Raw genomic sequence first — 24,052 nt, forward strand, 5'->3', positions numbered from 1 at the left:
CTAAGTAGGCTGATAACATAATAAACAGGGAGACAAATAAACTAACACCATTGCTTCAGAACATGGTAAATGCTCTGAAGTAAATGTAACTGGTTGGCATATTAACAGATAATAGGGATGAGAGGGGATCACTTTGAAGAAGTTGGTCAAGAAAGGCCTCCTCGAGAAGGAAATACCTGAGCTGAGATCTGAAGGATTAGACGGGATCAGTCATTCAGAAGCAGGAAGAGGGCCCAGGAAGAAGGGAAAGCAAGTATGAGGGCACAGTGCAGTTAAGAGCCTGGCATGTTGAACACATCAAGGAAGCCAGGGTTGCTGGGCCTGGTAAGTGAGGGCAGAGTAGGGGCCAGTTAAGATTGGCAGGATGGGTAGGGCCAGAACTAGAGCCCTGTCAACCACACGGAGGAGGTAGATTCTATTTTAACTGCAGTGGGAAGCCATCGAAGGCTTTCAAGCAAGTGAAGACAGGATCTGATTTACCTCGTGGTCATACCAGATCCATTTCTAAGAGCTGGAACTTCATAGCAAGTATAAAGATCCTGGGGTCTGTTTCTGTCCTAAGCATCAGCCAGGAGATTCAAGTCCTAAGTTTATCTTTTTTTTAAAAATTGCAATTAACTACCAAACCATTTGCCCACATGCTGTCTCCTTCTCTGACCTTGCAGTCAAGTACTCTTCTCCTTAAAGTGTGGGTCCGTTAATGTGCTCAGGTAGAGCGATGGCATGCTTTTATAAAACACTCCAAATCTGCCAGTCTACAAACCTTGTAGAGGAACAAGTCACCCCGTATCAATCTCATTGTCACTTTCGCCAAGGACATCCTGTGTTTAGGATCTGCTTTTTGCCTGTGATAATCCTAGGTGCTCTAGAGAGTAAAGAAGTATTCAGCACGGCACCTGCCCTTAAGACAGTTAACAATTTATCTAGGTAGTAGGATCTGCCCATACACAACATAAAGAGCAGTTCAGTGCTGACCTCTGGGGTGCTGACTCTGATTATAGCACTAGTTCTGAGAACATAGTGCTGCTTCTCAGAATCTGCAGTATGTTCAGGATCTGAAAACCACTCAGAGGATGAGGGCTTACATTCTTTTTTGCAGCCTTTCATTCGATGCCAGGGGCTCCTGAAGGTAACTGTTTAGTAGGATTTATCGTGTCGCATTTCTTGCAGTATTCTGTGCTGTTAAGACAAACGATGCTTGAGTATTGCAGTTATCTGCTTAGATGTTTGTCTCTCCAGTTAGACTGTGAGCTCCTTGAGGAGGTATCTTATTTATATTTCTGCCCCCAGTACCTGTCACTGAATGAATGAGTGAAGACAGCCAATTGTAAAATGGTGTGTGTGTGTGTGTGTGTGTGTGTGAGAGAGAGAGAGAGAATGAAAGACAGACAGAAACAGATACTACTTAATTGCAAACTTGTTGGAATTCTGGGCGTGGAATTTGAAACACCACTCCTGTTCTCCCAGGAGCTCAGATTCTAAAATATTCTGAGTATCTAATTGTGTACCTTGGGTGGTTCTCTGCATCTGTGAAGTGAGAGTAACTGCCCTTCCTGTAGGAATAGAAACGCCCTGCTTCTGTGAGAATATTGCGTTTTCCCTTATGACACACGCCACCTTCAACGATGGGCACAGTTTGTTTTTCAGCTTTTCCAGTGAAGAAAGTAGGTAGCAAACTCTCAGATTGTGAGAGAGGGAGTATTGAGGCCTGGGACGAGCTCCCCGTGTGAAGAGCCCTGCTCTTCAGCGTACCTGGTGATGTGCAGGTGGGGCCCAGAGTTCCCAAAGATGAGGCTCTTTTTTCCCAGCCCCTCACCCTCTGAGTAACCCCACTTTCTCACCACAGCCCCTCGCCACCAGCGTAACTCCTGTTATAATCTGGGACATTCTCTGCCTCCCTGACACCCCACCAATCCCATGCTCATCCTTCGCTCACGTCTTTCAAAAGAAGATGTGAGTAGTGCTGGAGGCAAATCGTAACTGATCAGCAGTTTGTTGATTATTGAAGACTGGGAGATCTGGAAAGATAGCATCTGGTTTGAAGTGCCCGTTTCACTTCCATCTCGCTGGCCTGAGGAGTTTCTGAAAAGTGCCTTTAATGTTTAAGTTAGCTGTGCAACTTAGGAAAGTCGTTAAGACCCTCAAACCAGGGGGAAGGAGCAGTGTAGTCACGGCCGTATTCTGCCTCATCAATTTCTGTTTATGTCTTTTATCCAGTTCATCTCGTCCCGATCTTTCTGTAGCTCTGGGAAGAACTCACCCACCTTGTTTCACGCGGCGTTCCCACAGCTTCCACAGGGGCCTCTGGCTTCCAGTCCCCACATGATGTCTGCACGGCAGGATGTTTTCAGGGGCTGCCCTGCCTTCGGGGTTGTTCACAGTTTTGCGTATTGTTCGAAGTTGGACAGTGGCCTTCCCATAGAATTCCGGGGATTTAAGAGCCTCTCAATTCCCATACACCTCTTTCTGCTGCTTGATATGCTCTGCTCATGGCATCTGAACTATGGGGTATAGAAGTTGGTGGTTTCTAATGTGTTTTTAAATAGGATCAGTTCCCAGACTCCCTCATTCTCATCATGTAAACCTATGTCTCAAATTTAACACTACTTAAACCGTACCAAATACAGAGTGCCAGATAGCAAAGAATTACATATTCCAGGCCCTACGCTTTCTTTCCTGATATCTGAAGCTCTGCATATCTTGAGGGAAGAGGAGAGATGGCACAGATAGGAAGCTGGTGTTTAAGTCCAGAAATTAAGGAATGCTTTTGTATTTCAGAGTCATGGAAGAGGTGGGTCCTGTGTGGTTCACTTTGTTCTCAAACAGAGCTTTCCCCCCAGCCTTTCTCTCTGACATTTAAAGTTGTACAAGCCAGAAAGTTAAGGTGAAAATTAAGAAAAATATTCTGGCAGTCAGAGCTGATGCAGAGGAATAACCTTTTAAAGGAAAACGTGGAAGTTCTGACCCAAACAAATGACAGAAAGTCTCCTGTAATCTTCCTAGATATGAGAGAAGAGCCTCATTTGTCTGTTCCCTCTCAGCCTCTTGTTATTCTACCGTGAGCCCTTGAGGAAAAGCAGAGATCACATTTTCTAATGCCTCAGTTACCCCTTATCAGTTCATTATTGCCCCGTATGCATATAGTAGGAAAACGTCAGTGGCAAACCCATGAGGAAATCATCTGTTTGTCCAGTAGGTTAGGGACTTATCTGTATTTCTTGAGTGAGCTTTTTAAAAAATTTTTTTTCACTTTAAATGGTGTTTCTGTGCACCTAGCCACTGCCACTGGTGACACTTTCTTCAGAATTGTTGGGAGAATATACACAGAGTGTGAAGGCATCACAACTCAGGGCAGCCAGGGTCGATCCAGAGGCCTCTCAGTGGGCCTGGGCCCTGAGAGGCACTCAGACTTGCTGCTGGGTGAAAACGTGAACCAGTAGTCAGCGAGTTTGATTGGTTTGAGGATCTGCTAGTGGGCCCCGTGTTCTCACATTGAAACTGGAAAAAAAGTGGTCTTGTGTGATGGAGTTCCTGCAGCTCTGTTTTTAATGAGCTTTACCACATCTTGACTCCCGAGCCTTCAGTTCTGCCGTTCGACCCCTTTGTCAAACTTCAGCTGTCGGCCTTGGCCAAGTGCTGCAGAGAGACCCACAGAGCTACTGCCCTCGTAGCTCATCTAAGCTGGCATTTTACTGGGTCCCATGTTAGCTGGAAGTCCTCTGTTCATCTGACTATAGCAGTCTCTGTATCAGGAAGAAATATCTTCTAAATTCTGACAAAAGATTATTTAATGGCTGAAAGTGTCAGGATTAATTTTTACGATCTCTTTTCCTCTGTAGCTGAAATTCTTCTTAATAATAGTATTTTTGTTATTTGTAACTTGGAAATTATTCTTTATATTATTCTTTATCAAAGGTATATAAACTTTGTTTCAAGATTGTCTTTCCTGAGTACATACAGATAAAATCCGTTCTGCTGAAGCTCTTTTAAAAATAACTCTTGGTGTTCGTAACCCCTGAGAAGATAAACCAACCTCCTCAGGCCTCAAAATTTCTTGTAATAAGAAAGGAGCTGTGATTTAACTTAGTCACTCTCAGTCCATCTTTATTAAATACTGAGATCCATGGCATCTTTTCCCCAAGTTTCCATGAATTCTAAAGAACTAGCCCCTACACCAGCCCTGTCCAATAGCACTTTCAGTGTTGATAGCAATATTCTGTGACTCTAGCCGCTAGCCACAGGTACTCCTGAGCACTTAAATGTGGCTAGGTTGAGTGAATAACTGAATTTTTTAATTCAATTTTAATCAATTTAAATAGTCACATGTGGCTGGTGGCTGTTATATTAGACAAATAGGATTTTAGGCTTTATTCAGCCACTTAGAAGCAAGGTGACTTTGAACAACTCATTTCACTTTTCTGAATTCAAATTCTACTTCTATAAAATTCTTATCTAACATGGAAAAAACCTTAAATGTCCATCAGCAGATACATGGATAAAGAAGATACGTGTGTGTATGTCTGTGCACACACAGACTGGAATACTCCTCAGCCATAAAAAAAGAACGAAGTGATGCCATTTGTAGCAACATTAATGAACCTAGAGATTATCATACTAAGTAAAATAAGTCAGAAAGAGAAAGGCCTTACCTTACGATATCACTTCCTGTGGAATCTGAAGTGTGACACAGATGAAACAGAAGGACTCTCAGATGCAGAGAACGGCCTCGTGGTTGCCACGGAGCGGGAGGTGGGGGACAGGTGGATTGGGAGTTTGGGATTGGCAGATGCAAGCTCTTATATGTATGTATAACTGACTGACTTTGCTCCACACCAGACAATAGCACAACATTGTCAATCAGCTATACTGCAATAAAATAAGCGGAAAAAATAAAATTCTTCTCTACCCCACAGTTAATTTTGGAGGTAAATGAGATGATGTGTTGTTCTTACTTTTGAGATATGGGCAGCATTATTTGCAGTGAGTGGAGCATTTGCTTGGATCTGCCATCTTGGGCATCTGAAAGTAGCTTTTAATATATATAGCTCACTAACTTCTGTGAAAACCAGTGTTTGGACACAGGAACTGTCTTTCAATAAATAAAATCCTCCTTAATTTCACTTTCTTCTCTACTCTTGGATTAAAAAACAGTTGCTGAGCGACTTCCCTGGAGGAAGACTCTGCACTTCCACTGTAGGGGCGCGGGTTTGATCCCTGTTTGGGGAACTAAGATCCCACATGCCTTGAGGCACAGCCAATAAAATAAAAGCAATTTGCTGAAATTGTTGAGAGTCAAAGAACCACTAGCCAAACATAGTACTCTGTTAAGATTTGTTCCCCTTTTAGTTGTATATTAACAGGACTACTCTTTTTATTAGCTTGCCCTCTTCATGGTAATTTTTTTTAAATCTCTCTTAAAATAAGTAAGTGGATAGGTTGGAAATAATGTATATATTTTTAATTTCTGGGCAGCTTGCCAAGAGACTGAAATGTTCACCAGAGGGGACACAGTGACGATTCCAGTGTAGATGAGGGTCTAGTTTGAGGACAAATTGCTCCCTTTTTAAAAAGCTTATTATAAAGATGGAAGATGACAGACTTGCAGGCTGAAGGGAAACGTTGTCTGTTTTGATTTGGAGTGAAGTGTTGGCGTGTGCGAGGCGCTCTGTCTGGGAGGGCCTTGCACGCTGACGCGCTGGGCGGGGCTCGGCGGAGGCGGGCTCTCCCTGGGCCTCGGCCCTTCCCGCTGTGGTCTGCCCACTTGGGAGTCACAGAAGCTCTGTGCGGTCATCTCTGAATAGCCGTCCCTGTGAGCCAGAAAAGTCTGGACAGGATTGGCCTGCACCCCTTTACAGCAAGAGCTCAGAAAAAGACTTCCTCCAAAACCTGCAGTTTGCCCCTGGCTCCAGCCCAGGCAGGGACCCTGGGCCTGTGCTTCTCTCGGGGGCTCACTCTCACAGCTGTTAGTGTGGTCCCCTCGGCTCTTTCAGATGCATAGATACCTTTGGGTGAAAGAGCTGGTTTATTTCTGCCTTTTCTTTTCAACTGAGATATGGCTGGTATACATGATATTGGTTTCAGATGTACAACATAACTTTTTTTTTTTTATAGCAGAGAACTCTGCCTATCTGAGATGCTATATCCTCAACTCAGGAGTGAGACCATTTAACTCTAGTTTGATCCCAGGTTTAAAGGACATTTGGGAAACGCCATGGTCAAGCGTGTGTTCCAGGATCGGGGCTAATCTGATCCATGGATTTGAAGCTGGGACTGTGTTAGCACATGGCCTCAGGAATCTTCTCTGTCATCTCAGGAGAAGACCAGCTGGGCATGTTGCTCCCTGGCATTTGATGTTGCCTTTCTGAGAGGTAGCAGCCTTCTCATCTCTCTTCCTGCTGCTGTAGGTCACCATCAGTGTGTGTTCCTACGTCAGGGGTCAGTGACTAGCACGGAACTGCCTTCTTGTCCAGTTGTTATCAAATCCTAAAATAGACTCTAGAATGAGTTGTATGTTCTATGCATTTTCATTGTTGAATCTGAGGAGGAATCCAACAGGGAACTCTCTTGGACAGACCATCAGAAGTAGTCTTCCTGATATAGGTTCTTGATACAGTTTAATACCTAAAATGTATAATAGGTATTCACTTTCATTTAATAGTTCTGGAAGTATCTGAGATACTTTGCCACATCTTTTCAAGATAGTGAAGGAGTTTATTAAGTCACTTGTTGAAGCTACATACTAACTTTGCTTAAACAATAAAATCCTAAAGAATTATGCATTCAGGGGAGCCCTGATGGATATCTGATGATGGTGGTGATTTAAAATCCTTCAGCCTAATGAGAGGTTATTTGCAGAGGAGCGGAGGTGATTTGGAGCTTGTATCTAACAGGTGACCTAGACATTTTGGTTATGCGGTGTGAAAGCTGGATATAAACAGGGCTGGCAGGTAGGCCAAAGACAAACTTGGAAGGCCAAGTTCAAAATATTTGACCCCTCACATTTTAAGCTTTTGAAATTCATTGTACCTGTTGGTATTCCTGCCATGCAGAATTGTGCGATGACTTTTACCTCCCAGTCTCGAGTCTTTTGCCCCGTCAGTGGGGTCCAGGTTGAAGACCCGGGAGCACCTTGCACTTCTGACAAGGAAAAACTGAGCATCCTTGAGCCTCCATTTTCAGCCTTCGTTCTTGGTAGTTGGCTGCCTGCTGGTGTGGGTGGGGGTGACAGCCCAAGTGCCAAAGCAGGGGTGGTTGGCCAGCCTGCTCCCACAACAGCATGTGCACGGAGCACGTTTCTGCCTGTTAGTTTGGACCCTTGCTTGCCCTGGAGTGTGTTACCTTTCCCCATACCCCATCACCAAGCTTTTTCTTTGACTCTCCTGGACTTAGTTCTGGTTTTCATTGTCATGGCCAGTCCCTGGACTGTCGACAGAGCTCTTTGGTTAATATCATTATTGCTGGTTATTTTTGTAGGCATTTTGGCATGACAGATAAAAACAGAAAGACAAAAAATGGAAGTCAGCCCCAGTTAGCTCTCAGCATTTGACTCCACACCCACACGTTCTCTTCAGAAGAAGAATGACACAGAAAAAATAAGTGTAAAACAGTAACAATGCCAGAAGCTTGTTAAGCAGAGCTTCCAGCAGATGGTGGAGCACCCTCACTGTAATGCTGAGAATCATGGCCGCAGGGATTTGTATAGTTGCCATTTTGTGGAGGAGGATACTGAAGTGCAGAGGGATCAGACGCCTCACCCAAGGTCACAGCACCAGTGGAAGACAGAGGTGGATCCAGTCCGGATCTTCTGGCTCCAAACCCCAGGCTGATTCATGAAGATCACAGTCTAATGATTCTTACTGATAGTGGAATTTCATGATGCTGGCCTGATGTATGCTTACCAAAATGTCAGCTTCGTAAATATTAAAAATTGAAAACAGTGTCAGATCAGGAACCAGGGTTGGTGAGGAAAAGTGAAAGTTAGTGGGGAGGGTGTATGTGAAAGTAACTCCATCATTTTTAAGCCATCTATTAAAATTGCTTCCAAGTTGCTGCTCCTGAATGCTGGCTTGGAGGCCGTGGGCATCTCTTCTCTGTCTCAACAACTCTTAGTTAAATCAGAGGTTCTGGATTTTTTTTTTTTTTTTATGGTGCCACTGATACTCCTTGGGAAATCTTGCATGTCTTCTCATTAGATGGTTTCCCAGGTAAGTAACCCAGAACTCAGCACACAATTTCCAGGGATTCATAGATGGTCTAAAGTAGTACAGCGTGCCCCAGGTTAAGAGCCCCTGCTCTGCCTGGGTGTGAAGTCGCAGGGAACACTAGTGTTGCCCTGATGGTGTTGTGAACCCTCACACCCCAGTGACACAGCAGCCTCCGAGCTCCCCACCCCTCACCCTAGAGCAAGGGCTGCATTTCTGGAGCTGCCTTCCACGGAGTGGGATGGCCAGGCCAGGCCAGGCCAGACCCAGCAGTAGCGTGTGGAGTCCACCCTGGCCGAAGCAGGCCCTTGTCAGGGTGTGAGGAAAACGGCAAACAGCCCCCGATCTGTTGACTCTCAGAAATCCGTACTTTGCAGCTTGAAACACTGACCCTGAAAGGGGCTCAGGAGATTCACCTCCGCCCGCCTGTGGGCGCCTGCACAGCCAGCAGACACAGTTCTGAGCTAGCTGTTCAGAAGAGTTGTGCAGATCTTACCGGTATACTGTCTAGTCACGTGGCCCTAGGGGTGGAGAATGAGCAGTAAAATTCTTTTTTTCTTGTCTGCAATGTCACCTCTCCCCTGCCTTCTGGGCTAGGGAGACAGGGGTTTTCACATTTTATTGGCACCAGCCTCCTCGAAGAGCTTTTACTAAAGATTAAAATTCTTTGATGCTCAGAAATCTGCATTAGATTCTTACCCCCTGAGACTTCATAAGCAAGTACCCTCCAAGATTTCTGGAATCCCACTTGGAGAAACACTGGACAAGGGTTGCTGGCCTCGCTCCCCTTGATGGGCATAGAATGCTGTTGTTCACCTCTCTGCAGGAGTCCTGGAGTGGAGGGTAGCCCTGTCCACCTGAGTCAGGGGTCAGTGATGGATCCCAAGACAGTTGAGGTTGTTGCGGTGTGACTGAACGCAGGCAGCTGGAGCCCTCGTCTCCAGTGTTGGGAAAAGCCCGCCTTGCTGCCACCCGAGTGGCCTTGCACCGCAGCTGTGGTCAGATGGGCAGAGTTCCTGCACTGCCCAGATCCATGTGACAGACTTCCGTGCCGGGGCCATGGGACATGGCAGAGTTCACTTTGGAGGGAATCTGACTATACAGTGACTCCTTCTTCTGCTCTGTTGACCCTCTGAGACAGGGCTGATGGGAAAAGGGGTGGGAAACTGTGTGCCCCTTGACATTTTCTGAGGTTGTGTCTGAAGTCCTCCTTTCTGTCCCATTGCCAGTATTCGAGCGAATGACAAGGTGGTGTTTTGTCTCCAGAGGAAGAGCCAGGACAGGAAAGCAAAATGTAGAAGATCAGATTAAAATCTCTGTTGGTGGTTACTTTTTGGTAACTTAAAGAAAAAATCAGAGAAGTATCTTTCCTCTGACCCACTCCCACCCTCCTCCTACCTCACTTATGTGGAAATAGACACACATGAAAAGATCTGGATTTGGACATCAGGAGAACCAGAGTCTGGTCTTCGTTCTGCAGCCGATTAGGATGTGACCCCACGCAAGTCAGTTCTCCTTTGTAAAGTGTGGAAACAGCACTTACTCAGGAGCTCACATCAGGTCATTCTGTCTTGAAAACCTCAGGGAAAACACACGGAAACCGTTCGCAGCAGATCTTTGTATTTACCTTACTCCCGGGAGCCATTTTATCCATGGCAGGTTGACGGGCACAATCCTGCTTTATTTCTTCTCTCAGTTTCATTTTCTCTAGTACCCCTGGAGGAGAGAGCAAAGTCCTGAGTCCTCCAAGGCCCTGTGTAGCTCCCCTCTTCCTGTGTCTCTTCCCACTCTTCCCAGGTCACTCTGCTCTGCCAGCCTGGCCACTCTGGCGGGTTATGACCCAGGCCACTCTGCTTGCTGCTCTTCTGCCTGCAGGGCTCATTCCCCTCCTCTGGGTCTCAGCCCTGACATCACAGCAGCATCACACCAGGAAGTCTTTCCCTGACCACAGTGTATAAAATCCTGCCCCATCACTCTCTGTCACCCATACCCAGCTCTGTATTCCTCAGAGCCTGTATTGCTTCCTCCTGTGGTAGGTGCTTATATGTCTGACACATCATTCTTCACTGGAGTGTAAGCTCCACGAGAACATGGACATCCCAGCGCCAGCTGAACACACGGGCTCTCAGTTAATATGCGTTGGGAGTGTTAGCTCATCGTGACATCTCGGGGGACAACACTTCTGAACTCCACGTCCTCACCTCCTCCTCCTCTATCGGTTGAAATGAGTTTCTGCCCCCACACCTCACTGGGATCGCTCTGAGACCACTGACCATGTCCTATGTATCATGATCCTCTGGAAATTTGTTTTGTCTGACCTGCCTGCTGTCAACATCTTTTTCTTGAAGCGTAGTTTCTGTATCCACTTTGCATTGCTTTCTCCTACCCCTGTGAGCCTTCTCAGGTTCTTTTGCTGGGGTCTTTTTATCACCTCTGCTTAAATTCCAAGATTCTCTTAAGATTCATCCTGGGAAGTATTTTCTTCCATCTCTCCATGACATATATCATATCATCCCTAGATGATGCTGTATGTGCGTGCACACACATACGTACACACATGTGTGCACACACACACCACTTGCACATCTCTTGAGAGGATGTCTCACAATCAGCTCATATCCAGCATGTCCCCCTAGTAAGCACAGTCTCTTATGTAATGCCCCAGGCTTATTCCTCCTGTGTCCTTTCTCTGGGAGTATTGATGGCATGACCATGTACTTGGTCACCCTGTAGTTTTCTTCTGAAAAATGGCTTCTTAATCTCTACTAGAGTGATCATGTAAAAATGCAGTTCTCACTATTTTGCAGTTCTCAGTGTAATAACTGATTCTAGGTAGGTATTGTCAGTAGATGCTAAAACCGTGAAGTGCTTAGGGAACAGGATTTTCACAAGGCCGCCAAGCACTACCCCACAGATTGTGTATGATACAGAGGGGGATGCCTCCTTCAGAATGAAGAGAGCTGGCATCACCGTTCACACTCACACTGCCGTCAGGTGGGCAGCACGGCGCTGCGGGTGCCGCCGATGCTGAAAAGTACACTCCGCTCTGTGCTCTTCTTGCCAAAAATATTTAACCTAAATCTAATCACAGGGAAACAGCCAAATTCAGATTATATGACATTCTTTCCACAGGGCCAGCTGGTTTAGACACACTTAAGTCAGCCTCAGGAAAAGTGAAAAAGGCAAGAGTACCATTTCAAATTGAGACTGAGGTGAAAACAGTTAAATGTAGTGCATGATTCTTGATTGCATCTTGGATTAAGGGGGAAAATCCAAACAGCTGTAAAAGACATTTGAGGGGCAGTTGAAATTCAAACACAGACTGTACTTTAGACTGTATGATTAAATAATGTTAATTTCCTGAGGTGTGCTAAAAATATTTTAGTTACAAAGGAGAATGTCTTTATTCTTAAGAAATGCATATGTAGAATTTAGGGATAAAATATTATGATTGGCAGTCATCACTCTGTATCTATAGGTGGTGGATTCAGCCAACCACAGATTGTAAATATTTGGGGGGAAAAATCCCAGAAAGTTCCAAAAACCAAAACTTGAATTGGCCGTACACTGTAAACTATTTACATAGCAGTTGCTTTGTATTAGGGGTCATAAGTAGAGATGATTTAAAGTACATGGGGGAATGTGCATAGGTTATGTGCATTTTGTGTAAGGAGCTTGAGCATCCATGGGGGATCCCGGAGCCAGTCACCTGCAGATGTCAAGGGATGACTGATCTGCAGCTCACTTTCAAGTGATTGCATCAACAAACCAACAAAACCGTGTGTGTGTGCGTGTGTGCACAGGAGAGAGAACACAGATATGGCTGAAAGGTACCTGGTGGGTCTAGGTCAGAGTGGTAGGGTTGGTTATCAGTTGCCCTTTCAGTGATCTGTAGGTTTAAAAAGTTGAGAATTAAAATCGACTAGTGCAGGGAAGAGCGAGGAGCCTGTGAGTGCAGACATGCTCAGTGAAATGAATACATAACCAGTTACCAGGTGTGTTTCTCCTCACTTAATTTTTGACACGAAATGTCAAGTTAGAAACAACTCCACAGCCCTCCGTGTACTTGTGGTCATGCCACTCACCTGTTTGACGGGATAGCCACATGCTCTGCCCTCTGGCCTCCGTGGTCTCTGATGAGGGAGAAAACTGCTCATTCAGATTGTCTCTCCTTGGGCTGCTTTCATGTTTTCTCCTGTGTTTTTAGCTTTAGAAAGTTTAGTTAGGATGTATCCTGGCATGTATTTCTTTGGATTTAACTTTTTTGGGGTTTACTCAGCTTCTTGAATCTGTGGGCTTGTGTCTCTTGCCAGATTTGGGGAGTTTTCAGCCATTTCTTTCTTTAAGTACCTTTCCTATCCATCTTTTTCCTCCCCTTCCAAAGCTTGGATGACACGATGTTAGACGTTTTTGTGGGTTGGAGGTGAGCTTGTAATGGTGGAAGTCCTGACTCCTCACCAGTCCTCCCCTGACAATCCCTTCAGTGGGGAGGGGGTCTCCTTACTGCTAGAGGAGATATAAGTCCAGGCTCCCCACGTGGTCTGCACTTATTCCTTGGGTTGTGGGCAGCTTCCTACTTGGCCTCCTTCGACACCACCTGGCAGGAGGACTGGGGTGCTTCATCACAGCCTTGGAGGGGTGGAGGTCTGGACTCCCACTTGGCCTTTCCTGGCGAGGATGGGGCTTTCCCAGTGGTGTCTGGCCAGAGTAGAATGATTATTGTCTAAGCTCTCTCTTGCTGAGATGCCCTTTTCCTGGTCCTGTGGCTAGCGGGGGTAGGTTTTGTTGGGGCTTTTTTGTCCACTTCCATCAGCATTTCCAGGTTGCCGTCTTCATCAGCTCCAAGTCTAGGATGTGTGAGGCAAAAAGGAAATGTGAGGGACCCACCACTGTGTCATTCTTCGGGTTCCAAAGCCCCTGGCCAGTCTGTCCCCTCTCTCCACCCTTCAGAGCCTATCAAATAAGGCCTAGAGTGTTCATTTGTACCCAGTGGGAGGAATACAGGAAAGTGTGTCTTCTCGGCTCCCCTGACACAGGCCCTGCGATGGCTCGTTAGAGCTCTGCAGGGGCTGGGCCCTCCCCTGCCCCCCAAGCCTTGTGATCGCCACATGAACGCCCCCGACCCGCCACATCAGACCACGTGTCGTCCCGGGAAGCTGCTGTGCTCTCAGCTGGCCTTCCCGCTCCCTCCCTTGTCTGCCTGTGGTATTTCTGTTCCCTTCATTTGGGTTTTCTCTGTAAATCTACCCGGACAGTTCAAACACTTCTTTCCTCAGGCAGAATTTTGCCTCTTCTGTCTTATGTAGTCGTTTCAGTTACCTCTGCACCTATACTTCTGTCTTATGTTGTCATTATTTGTCTTTTTCTGACCAGACCGTGAGCTGCCTTAGAGGGCTGGGATGCCACCCTGTCCATCCTTGTCCTCAGTAACTAGCGCAGTAGCTGCTTAAGAATTCTTTGTTGGATGGATGGATGGATATGGTTCTCGTTTCCCACCCGAGTTGTTAAGCACGTTTGTTCCCCATCCCCTCACCCCGCCGCCACACACACCAGCCCCCACTGACACTGTGCTCAGGCCTTCGGCTTCTGCCGTGGACAGAGAACCCGCAGTCTCGCCTGGCCCATCGCACTCTGTTGGCCTCACTGATCTGTCTGTCCTGTGTTCACAGCCTTTGAGTTCCTCTGAGCACAGAATCGGTGGTGAGCTTTCGTTCTAGCATGGTATCTTACTGAGAATGGGAGCGATCATTTTTGTATTTATTATGTCAGCACCTAATAAAGTGACGTTCAGACCCAGGCACCTAATAAATATTCCTTAATGACAGTGATGAGGAAATGAGTCTTGGTTGTTCGTTGCTGTCGTTCTTGCTGAAAAGCATTTCCGGAGGTGCCCTGTGGACCCCAGGAGGTGTTACGTTGTCTGCATCTGGGGCTGGTGGTGGGAGAGCACTGTGTTCCCTCCTGGGGAGCTCCTGAAGGCTCCCCGAGCTCACGCTTACATGCACTTGGTCCATGTTCCTGAGAACTGCACCCAGCACAGGACCCAGTTCTCCCTGGGAAGCAGAAATTTCCTTTCCTTTGAGAAAGGAAATTGAAACAGTTTCTTCTCTTTTTAGGTCACAAATGACCTCAGTTAAGGCAGCAGATCTGTTCAGGGAGAAAGAAGATGGGCGCTGAAGAGAAGGAACAGAGTATATGATTGGTGGTTAGAGCCAGCCGGGGTGGGGTACCCAGCTAGGACCGAAACTGGGATCAGGAGCACCGCACCTCTGAGCCACTTGCGCCCGTTTAACTTCCTTGCTGCTTTTTCCTCTCAGTGAGTGTTTGCACTCCTTCCTGTGTTCACGCAAAGCCATGCAAGTGTTCCAGGAAACCAGTTTCGAGAAGGCGGGAATAAATAATCAGGGTTCAGTGTCCTCTGACACCAAAGATGTACATTCTGTGGACAGCCGTGCACAGTTCTTGGGTTTGCATTGGTTTGGCGGCAGGGGGGCGGGGTGGAGGGCAGGGACTTCTCTACTTCTCTTTTAGGGACTGCCTTCTTGGAGTTTCTGGGAAATAAAAGTTCCAAGTAAGCAGTGCCTGGGCTCCTCGGGCAAAGCCATTAAGGCAGTGTGGCGCGGGAAGACGCGAGTCTAAGGTTAACACCGCCCTCGGACTCAGACACGCGTTTATGGATTAACTTTGAGTCTTTGGGGATTTTCCACAACTCGTGGAGGCCTGAACTTTATAATGTACTTTCTGTGTCGCTGTGCTTCCTTGTGTCTCGTTCCCTTTGTGGACAAGCACGTGGTGATCTTGACACTGCCACCTGCTTCCATATCAAGAAAGCCCAGGGCTTAGTGTTATCACCCCTACCCCTCGCTAGGCGACCCTCCATAGCCACAGCTTCTAGCAAAGCTGGCCAGACACATTCAGGGGTGCCCTCTCCACCACGCACCCCAGTCTCCCGAGAGACTGGCTGCCCAGCTCCAGGCGTCCCCAAATGGGCCTCAGAAGCGCCTTCTAGGACAAGAGGGGCCATCGCCCCCTCCTCCTCTCCCTTCTTGGAAGGGGCTCTCAGATTCGGTGAACTCGCTGTCACAGAGCAGAATTAGACATGGGGAGTGTAGAGTGGGCTCTTCAAGGGCCGACAGAATCCGCCTCACCCGTCACCTGGGCTGGGATCCACTACCCGGTGAACGGCCTCACGGGTTACTGCAGTGTAAGTTTCCTCACGTGTAGAATTGGAAGAGTGGTACCTGCCCCATGGTTATTAAGAAGATCCAGTGAGATTATGTTATAAAATGAAGCCATCTTTGGGGATCAGTGATCACTGTGTTGATTTTTTTTTTTTTTTTTTGGTCTTCATTTCTGGTTCTTTTGCTCAGGCTCTGAGCAAGTAATGAGCTGCTCTGGTCTTCTCGTTCCCCTCCTGGCTCATCTCCTGGTATCAGTGCTGGAGGCTGCGCCTTCAGCCTCACGTGCGCTCCCTGTTCTGGCCGTGGCTCTGTGACCTGCAGACACTGCACGCCTCCTTGAGCCTCCCTCCCACCGGTTTGTGCTCAGCACAGTGGTCGAGCTGGCCTCGCAACACCGCCTGCCCTCTGCCCTGCTTCTCGGCCTCCCTGCCTCCGCATCCAGGGGGGTCATTCTTCTCCACCTTCTGAAGAAATTAAGAAACCAGCCCAGAGGAGAGCAAGAACGCCGACCTGAGGGTGAGAGACAGTGAGGTTGAGAACCTTCCTCTGCCACTCGTTGCCTTTCCTTCTGTTTCTGAGCCTGCCCGCGGCTGTAAAACTGAACACTACACTCTGTACGGAGTCACTAGGGACATCCGATTGGACAGCACTTCAAACTGTCCAGAGTGGTGCCCGCTGCAGCAGCAGGCATCCTCACTGGCATGAAAACGGAGCCTCGCAGGAAGTCAGGTGCTCCTGACACGTGTCCCCGTGCCTGGTGTCACACGCCGGGGTACCTGAGGGTGGCACAGCCCTTTTCCATTGAGAAAGTCTTTGCAGTGTGAGCTGGTGCTCCACACGCTGGGCGTGTGTCTGCCCCCGCGGACAGCAGTGTGGGCTCTTGCGCGGCCGGCACCAAGACTGGTGCGGAAACTCGCAGGCCCCTGAGGGACTCTCACCCAGGGCTCAGCCAGATCACTGTGCAGGATGCCGGCAGCACCCCACACGCGGCCGTGAGGATGCCCCCGGCCCCAGAGCGCTGTCCGTCTCCACATGGGAATTCAGAAGCGGGCGGAGTCTACTCTGCAGAGGAAGAGGAGCCGCAGAGAGCAGCCTTCCCCCGTCAGCCATCAGCGACAGGAACACAGACGTCCTCGTTTTCTGTCGGGGACCTCTCTGAGGTTCGGAGCCCAGATGAGAGCCTAATCCTGGCTGCTCAAGGGAGAGTTCAGAGCTCACAGAGTCCTCCGGTTTTCTGTCACCAGGGCCGTGTATCCATTCCCCGTGGAACAGCCAGTAGATCACTGCATGAGTCACGCGCTGGGTGCCCTCGGCGGCGCTGGGGTCATCGTCAGAGGGGAAAGGAGGACACAGCCCCCTGCCGTGCCCGAGGGAGCTGGCTGGAGGTAGCTGAAAGATACGTGCTGCGTCTCTCCGGAGTGTCAGACGGCGATGAGCTGTGGAGGAAAAGGCAGAAGGGCAGCCGGGGCAGGGCGGCGGACACTGAGTCTCTCTCTGCTTCTGAGTCCTTACCGTCTTCCGCGAGAGCACGGCTGTGTGTGTGCGCCCTGCTGTCCATCACCCCGCGCCCAGCAGGGCTTTCGGAGGCTGATGCTGGACTTGAGCCAGCTGTACTCAGCAGAAGCAGATGCAGGCTGGCCTGCTGGCCCACAGAGATGCCCAGACCTTCAGACTGGAGTTGAGCGGGCTCTGGGAGCTTGGCGAGGGAGCCTGTGTGCTGGTTTTCCTTAGAGATCATTCGTTAAATCTAGAGCTCCCCCTGCTGTTTAGGAGGTGGGGTGCTCTCAGCTGACCTTTCAAAAATGATGGTTTCTTTTTTATCCTAAGATTTAAAAACTTAAAAAAAAAAAAAAATTATTGCGGGGACGTTTGGAGCTTCCTTCTGGTTCGGCTGCTGTTGAGGCCCAGCCCGGGGGTGGGGTAGGGCGAGGGGGCAGGGGCCCCGGCAGGATGGGGTCAAGTCTGTGCTCTGGCTACTTTTAGCGTCTCCTCGCGCTGCTCCCCCACCACAGCCGGCAGCCCCTTACACACCGTCTCACAGCTGCTCTGAAACCGTGGGGCGGCAGAACTGAAACTGACCCCCGTCTGGTGAATTTCTTGAAGTGAGCCAGGCCAGGCTGTTCCCCGTTGAAGCTCAGGGTATCCCCACTCATCATTCGCTGAACTGGCCTCAGATTGCTGCATTTGTAGAGGGTCTGGCTCTGGTCTCCCGCCCCAGGCATGCTCTGCCGAGTGGCGAGCTGTGGCCCGTGGGGCCGTTGCCCCAGAATAGAGCCGGGTCTCTGACGGGACTCCAGGGGGGCCTTCTGGTCAGCCGCTGACTGTGTGTGCCGCGGTCAGCTATACAAGCCCGGTGAAGGTTTTAGTCCTTCAAGATGAAATGCGAGCTAATTTTAGCAGCACTGTTAACACCAGCTGAACTGAAGAAGGAAACAGCACCTCAGTAGACGTGTGTCCCTTTGGTTGAGCTGCCTCAGTCACACCGTCTGGTGCGTGGTGATTCCTGATGAGGCTGAAGGAGGACAGTGGGGGCACCTGACTTGCAGGTGTCTTCCAGGGTTGGCGACTCCGTAAGGGTTATGTTAGGGTCATGTTCCGTGGGTGCACCTTAGCAGTGACCATTGCCCATGAGAATAAAATCACCGGGATTGTAGTGTTGGGGTAGCTGAACCGTAAAGATATGTGCTTACTCAGGTGCCACTTTCTCCTTCCCCTCAGCCGATATTAATAGTGCTGCTGAAGTGAACTTGAATTCAAGATGTCTTCTCCACTGTAAACTGTAGCAATAGACGTGGTGCTTCACTCTGATGTAATTATTTTACGGTTCTTCTCCCAACAGCTTTGAAAAGTCCAGCTGCATTTCATGAGCAGAGAAGGAGCTTGGAGCGGGCCAGGGTAAGGCATCTTTCTTCCCAGGGACCTCCCCCACGAGCCCTGTCAGAGCCCATTGTGCTGCTGCCATCTTCCCTCCGGTCTGGCGTGGTCCCCAGGGTCAGCCCTGGCCTCACAGTTCTAAACAAACAGCTCTGCCTTTCCGCTTCATCCCACCCCAGCGTCTGCCGGCGTGAAGGTTTGGACCGTGATAGGAATGAGTGTCCTCCTCTAGTACATTCAAGGGTGTGTCATGGGTGCCAGCCTCCTCTGGGTTTGGAGACCGCTGGTATTTTCCCATCTTGAATCCCACTTGGCCTTTGGGAGCTGTTAGGACATGAACACCGGCCCGGGAAGGCTTGCTGAGTGGCGGTCCCTCCGTGTCTGTGGCCGCACTGCTCACTTGTCTCCCGGTGGGCCTGAAGACCTCCCTGTTCCCTGAGCAGCCAGGGCCCACTGGAGGTCGTGGAAGTGGAAGCGGGGCGCCGGGGCACGCTGCCGCACCTGGCTTGCTGCTCCGTCCCCCGCGGTTTCAGTTCCCCCAGGGGCCTTGGGGGGTAGTCTGCTGCCTGGCGTGGGTGGAGATGGGGAAGTGGCCAGAGCGTGCTTCCCCTCTCGGCCCGGCACTTTTTCTTTTATGTAAAAGACAAGGGAGGAGAACCTCCCCAAATGGAGGCTCGCAGGCTGCCCAGGACCCACAGCTCTGTCAGAGACTCTGAATGGTTTACCTCCAGGGCTCAGCTTACGGTCTTCTGTTTTTATCTTATTTTTAACCAATTTCTAAGGAAAATGATGATGAATTCTTACAGTGAGCAGAAGAGTGAGGTCCCAGGTGATGGGAAGGAAAGGAGTGGCTGGCTGCACTGTTGCAGCAGCTGGAGGATGAGGGAGTATGAGCAAGGGCCTTGCCCACGCCTTCCATCCAATCTGAAGACTTGGCGCCACTTCCTGGCCTGCTTCTCCAAGGCAAGGAGTAAATGTGACCTGATTAGAACAGGTGTTAGTTTACAAGTGCAATTCTATCCTTTTCGTGTTTAGGGTCACTGCAGCTCTTATGAATTAGGTGTCTTTATCTTCACCTTGGGCTTCCCTGGTGGCTCAGAGGTTAAAGCGTCTGCCTCTAATGCAGGGGACCCAGGTTCAATCCCTGGGTTGGGAAGATCCCCTGGAGAAGGAAATTCTTGCAGTATTCTTGCCTGGAGAATCCTATGGACAGAGGAGCCTGGTAGGCTACAGTCCACGGGGTCGCAAAGAGTTGGACACGACTGAGCGACTTCACTTTCACTTTATCGTCACCTTAATAGATGCAGCTAAGAGAGGTTAGCTAACTTGTCCAGCTAATCAGTGGTGAGCCAGGGTCAAACCTCGGTCTGTGGACTCCAGGTGTTTCTTCCTCAGTACCTGGGCCTCCTCCCCCTGCTGTCCGTGAAGACCGGCTCTGGCCAGAACCTGCTCTGCCTTCTGCTCCAGCAGCCAGGGCAGCACGCTTGCCCACCACAGACGGGCGACAGGCCCTGAGCCCACGGTCGCCATAAGCCGTCTCCTGGGGGCTCAGTACCACCCCGGGGCTGGCACAGAGCTGCCCGGTCAGAGCACCAAGGCCAGGGCCATGGCCAGGCCAAGGAGCAAGTCTTGACCTTGCTGCAGGCGTGACGTCTGCCCCGACGCTTCATTCTCCATCCTGTGCTACTCTGCTGTGTCTCGTCCTGCCCTGTCCTCTCCTGTGCTGGGTAGGAGAGCCCATGGTTTTGACCGATGGTGTGAAAAATTCTGGTGCAAAGCTTAAGAACACAGGCTCTGGAGTGAGACAGATCCAGGGTCACATACACATTATACCAGGAGCGCTGGGCAGTGGGCTGGCTCTGGGACTGTCGGGGAAATGGTTTAATTTGCCTGGAGCCTCATAAATGCAGAAATGAGGACATTAGACTTTAAGGAACTAGAACTATGACACCACATATCAAAATTAGTTCAGAGTGAACAGAAAATGCTTGCGGTGTCAGGCAGTGCCAAAGATTTTGAAATAAGATACAAAGTTATATTCAGTATGATTAGAGGTCTGCAAAATTAAACCTATCTTCTGCATGGAAGGATGACTAGAAACAAATATTCCTAAGTACTAACAGTGGATAATTACATGACGTTTTTTTTAACTGTTGTCTTACTTTCTAATTTTCTAAATTTTTTTCAGTGAACTTATATTACTTTTATGATAATAGCCGAGATAGATTAAAACATATATTAGTAGTTCAGCCTCAGAGAGATAGATGGTCCTCACAGGTGGACGAAGCCCTCAACAGGTGCATTGAATGTGGATGCGCCCTCCCCAGGCCTCGGGACTCAGCAGTGTCCAGGCTGAGCTCCTGGGGCGGCCGAGGTCACCCACTCAAGCCACGGCTGCCTTTTGGTTTTGTCCAGGCCTTAAGCTTGTGACCTGGATCTGAGAGCTGTGTGATGTGTTTTTTCTGCAGACAGAGGACTACCTGAAACGGAAGATCCGTTCCCGGCCGGAGAGATCGGAGCTGGTCAGAATGCACATTTTGGAAGGTGTGTTAGACCGGAAATGCTTCTTCATGCAGACCCTCTTGGTCACTATTTTCACCCTGCACCACCCACGTTTCTTCTTCACGCTTTCTCGTTGCCCCCATTCCTCACAAAAATGGGGTATGCAGTCCTCTCCCCCAGATCTGTCTCTAGCATGCATTTACTTCCATTCATTCATTCACTTACTCAGTATTTACTCCAGCACCTGTGAAGTATAAGCGAGGTCATCCCAGACAAATTCTGCCTGCCCCCGCTCACACGCTTCTTTCTTCATTCTAGGGAAGGAAAGGTTTGGGCTTGAGTCTGTCCATTTTTTGTTTGGTTTAGAACCCACTTTGGAGTTGGAAGAAGACTTTCCTAGTCTGAACCCCACATGTGGCAGGAGGCCACCGAGGGGGAGACACCGAGGCCCAGAGCAGGGAGGCAGAATGTCCCCACGGCAGGCCCCGTTGTCTGGGTCTGCTGTGCCTAGCGACCGCGGTTGGGTGTGACCACACACTGTCCTCAGTGGGGCCCCCTCCCTCGGTCCTCGTGAAACTTATACCAGGCCCCCCACTCTGCCTGGTTCTGCTTGTCTCTGCCCCTTCCCTGGCAGGAAGGGGAGGTGCCCTGGGGTTCCAGGGCAGAGCCCACTCACCCCTGAATCCTCCTCCTCTCTACCCTCTCCCACACGCAGAGACCTCGGCCGAGCCCTCCCTCCAGGCCAAGCAACTGAAGCTGAAGAGAGCCAGGCTGGCAGATGACCTCAACGAGAAGATTGCGCAGAGGCCTGGCCCCATGGAGCTGGTGGAGAAGAATATCCTGCCCGTGGAGTCCAGCCTGAAGGAGGCCATCATTGGTGAGGAGCTAGGCCTCCCTGCGTGGACCCGCAAGCTGGCGCAGGGGGAGGGCCGCCGGGCTGCTTGCTCCCTGACTTCCTGCTTAGCCTGGGTGGAGGAGCCGAGGCGTGGAGAACCAGAGCCTGAGAAATGGGTCGTGCGAGCCTGGGTCGGTGCCCGTGGCCCCACAGATCAGCGCCGTGCCAGAACAGCTCAGCCAGTACCCGAGGCCTCCGTCCGCTCCCCATCTCTGAACCCAGGGGTCGCCCCTCTTTCCCAGAGAAGGTGGGTAGGTGTCAGGGTTGGTGTGAGCGAGCACGTGGAGACGCCGCGAGCTAGAAACCGTACCTGCTGCTCCTTTTCATTCGTGAAGTCCCCTCTTGGAGCCTGACCCTTTGCCCAGATAGTTCACTTACAAAGGCCGACGGACCCGAGCAGTGTGCTAGGTGCTCGGGCCACGGCCCTGCGAGGCGGACCACACCCCTGGTCCTCACGGAGCTCAAGCTGTAGTGCAGACCCAAGCAGGGAAGTAGGCCCCAGTGGACCGAGGGCCACTGCCCGGCCCTGACAGTGAGGGTTGATGTCAGAGGAGGTGAGGCCAAGGTCGGGGTGCAGGCCGAGCAGGAATTGAAGCGTCTGTGAGGGAGGAGGGACACCTGCACGGAGACCTGGAAGGGGCGTGTCAGGAGGGGTGGGGGGCTTTGCAGGGCCCTGTGGCCACGGCCAGGCACACACCCCTGATCCCCTCACTGCGGTGAGGTTGGGACAGACGTGCTTCTGTAGCTGCTGGGGGCCTGAGACCTGCCCTGGGAGGCAGCTGGAGTGCCCCCACCGTAAGTGTGAGCTGGGTCTCTGGGCAGAGGGGGCACGGGTTGGCTTAAGGCAGGCCAGGTGGGGCCCGGGGCCTGGGTCAGTGGAGGCAGGTCTGGGCCTCATCTGCACCAGTGCAGAGGTGGGTTGAGCTGGGGCTCTAAATACCCTCTTCCCTAGAAGAAGAATACCCTACCCACTTCGCCCAGGCGTTCGTCTTGCCTTGTGTCAGCGTTCAGTTCAGTTGCTCAGTCTGGCTCTTTGCGACCCCATGGACCGCAGCACGCCAGGCCTCCCCGTCCATCACCAACTCCTGGAGTTTACCCAAACGCATGTTCGTTGAGTCAGTGATGCCATCTAGCCATCTCATGTCAGAGTGCTCCCACCCAAATCTCCACCACGTTCTACAACAGCCCCTAGTTACGGGCCAGTGTTTGGGCCAAGGTCAGTCTGGACTCTCCCTCCAGCCCAGATCTGATAAATGCTTGCCAAGAGTCGGCTGGGCGCCAGGCCTGCGTGGGCCTGGCCATCACAGACACAGAACACACTGCTGCCGCCCTCCGCTGGCTCGGCCTGACGGGAGAAGGCTGCGGTGTGCACCAGTGACTTCCGCGATTTCCCAGGCACAGGTGGCGCCGCCTGGTGAGAAAGGCCCAGGCCCTGTGATGCAGGAACCCAGTCACCTGCCTTCCCGGAGCTCGCAGGCTCCGCCCGGCGCAGTCCTGGGTGCCTGGGGAGGCTCGGGAAAGGGCTGTGCCGTTGGCAATGACGTTCATGACAGAGCAGCTGACCCTGCTGTCGTGGACGACGCAGGACGGCGGGCAGGTGGCCGGGACAGCGGGGGCTTGTCCGAGCTGGACGGGGAGGGCAGCAGGACGGGGAGGGCAGCAGGGCGGGGAGGCTGCACGGCTGATGCGGCATGATTAGGGTCAGCCTGGAGGTTGAGTCCGTGCCAGGTAGAGCAGGCACTGAAGGCCATCCCAGGCAGAGGGGCAGTGTGGGCAGTGGCCTGAGGGCCTGGGAAGTGGTTGCGTTTGGCAGCGAGATTGTCACTGATGGCTGGAGAGAGAGGGGTGTTCTCCAGCAGTGGTCCTGAGGTGGAGGGGTGGGCAGGGGGCAGATGTCATCCATTGTTCAGGAGGAGTTGGGGGGTGGTCAGGAAGGATGTTTAGGCTGAGAAGTGGGCAGGTTTAGGGCTGAGAGGATGCGTCATGCGGAGGCTGCGGAGGTGAGAGGATGGGAGGAGGAGGCAGAGGTGGGGAAGCCTGCTGAGGGTGGGGGCCCGGGAGGAGCCTTACCGCAGACTCCCCTGCATACTCAGCCATTTAACGCACACACACCCACCTCCAGTTGACCTGGAAGAGTTGTGTCAAAGCCCCAGAAGTCTTCCCCGAGCCTGGCCCCCTCGGCATTCAGGCTTCTGTCTAGCAAAGCATTGGCTGCACCCCACAGCCTGGCAGGACCCTGCAGTGACCCCTGGACTGAATTGGGGTGGACCCAAGGCTCCTCCATCCGCTCCCTGATCCTGCTGGTCCCCTTTCTGGGAGTGAGAGGCCGGGGGAGGAATCTGGGCCTCGAGCGACTGGCAGGAGGCACACGGTGGTCAGGAGGCTGTGCCCACTCCGAG

General features: G+C 50.7%; 1 protein-coding gene across 3 annotated transcripts in view; it reads left to right on the forward strand.

The window, feature by feature from the left end:
- Positions 1 to 24,052, forward strand: part of MRTFA (myocardin related transcription factor A) — a 103,241-nt gene that overhangs the window by 66,791 nt on the left and 12,398 nt on the right. For all 3 annotated transcript variants that reach the window (XM_043881646.1, XM_043881643.1, XM_043881644.1), the window contains exons 3-5: positions 18,222 to 18,277; positions 20,725 to 20,800; positions 21,474 to 21,635. In XM_043881646.1, the coding sequence (XP_043737581.1) occupies positions 18,222 to 18,277; positions 20,725 to 20,800; positions 21,474 to 21,635 (294 nt within the window). The remainder of the gene's footprint in view (positions 1 to 18,221; positions 18,278 to 20,724; positions 20,801 to 21,473; positions 21,636 to 24,052) is intronic.

Source organism: Cervus elaphus, chromosome 22, assembly GCF_910594005.1.
Source record: "Cervus elaphus chromosome 22, mCerEla1.1, whole genome shotgun sequence".
Lineage (NCBI taxonomy): Eukaryota > Metazoa > Chordata > Mammalia > Artiodactyla > Cervidae > Cervus > Cervus elaphus.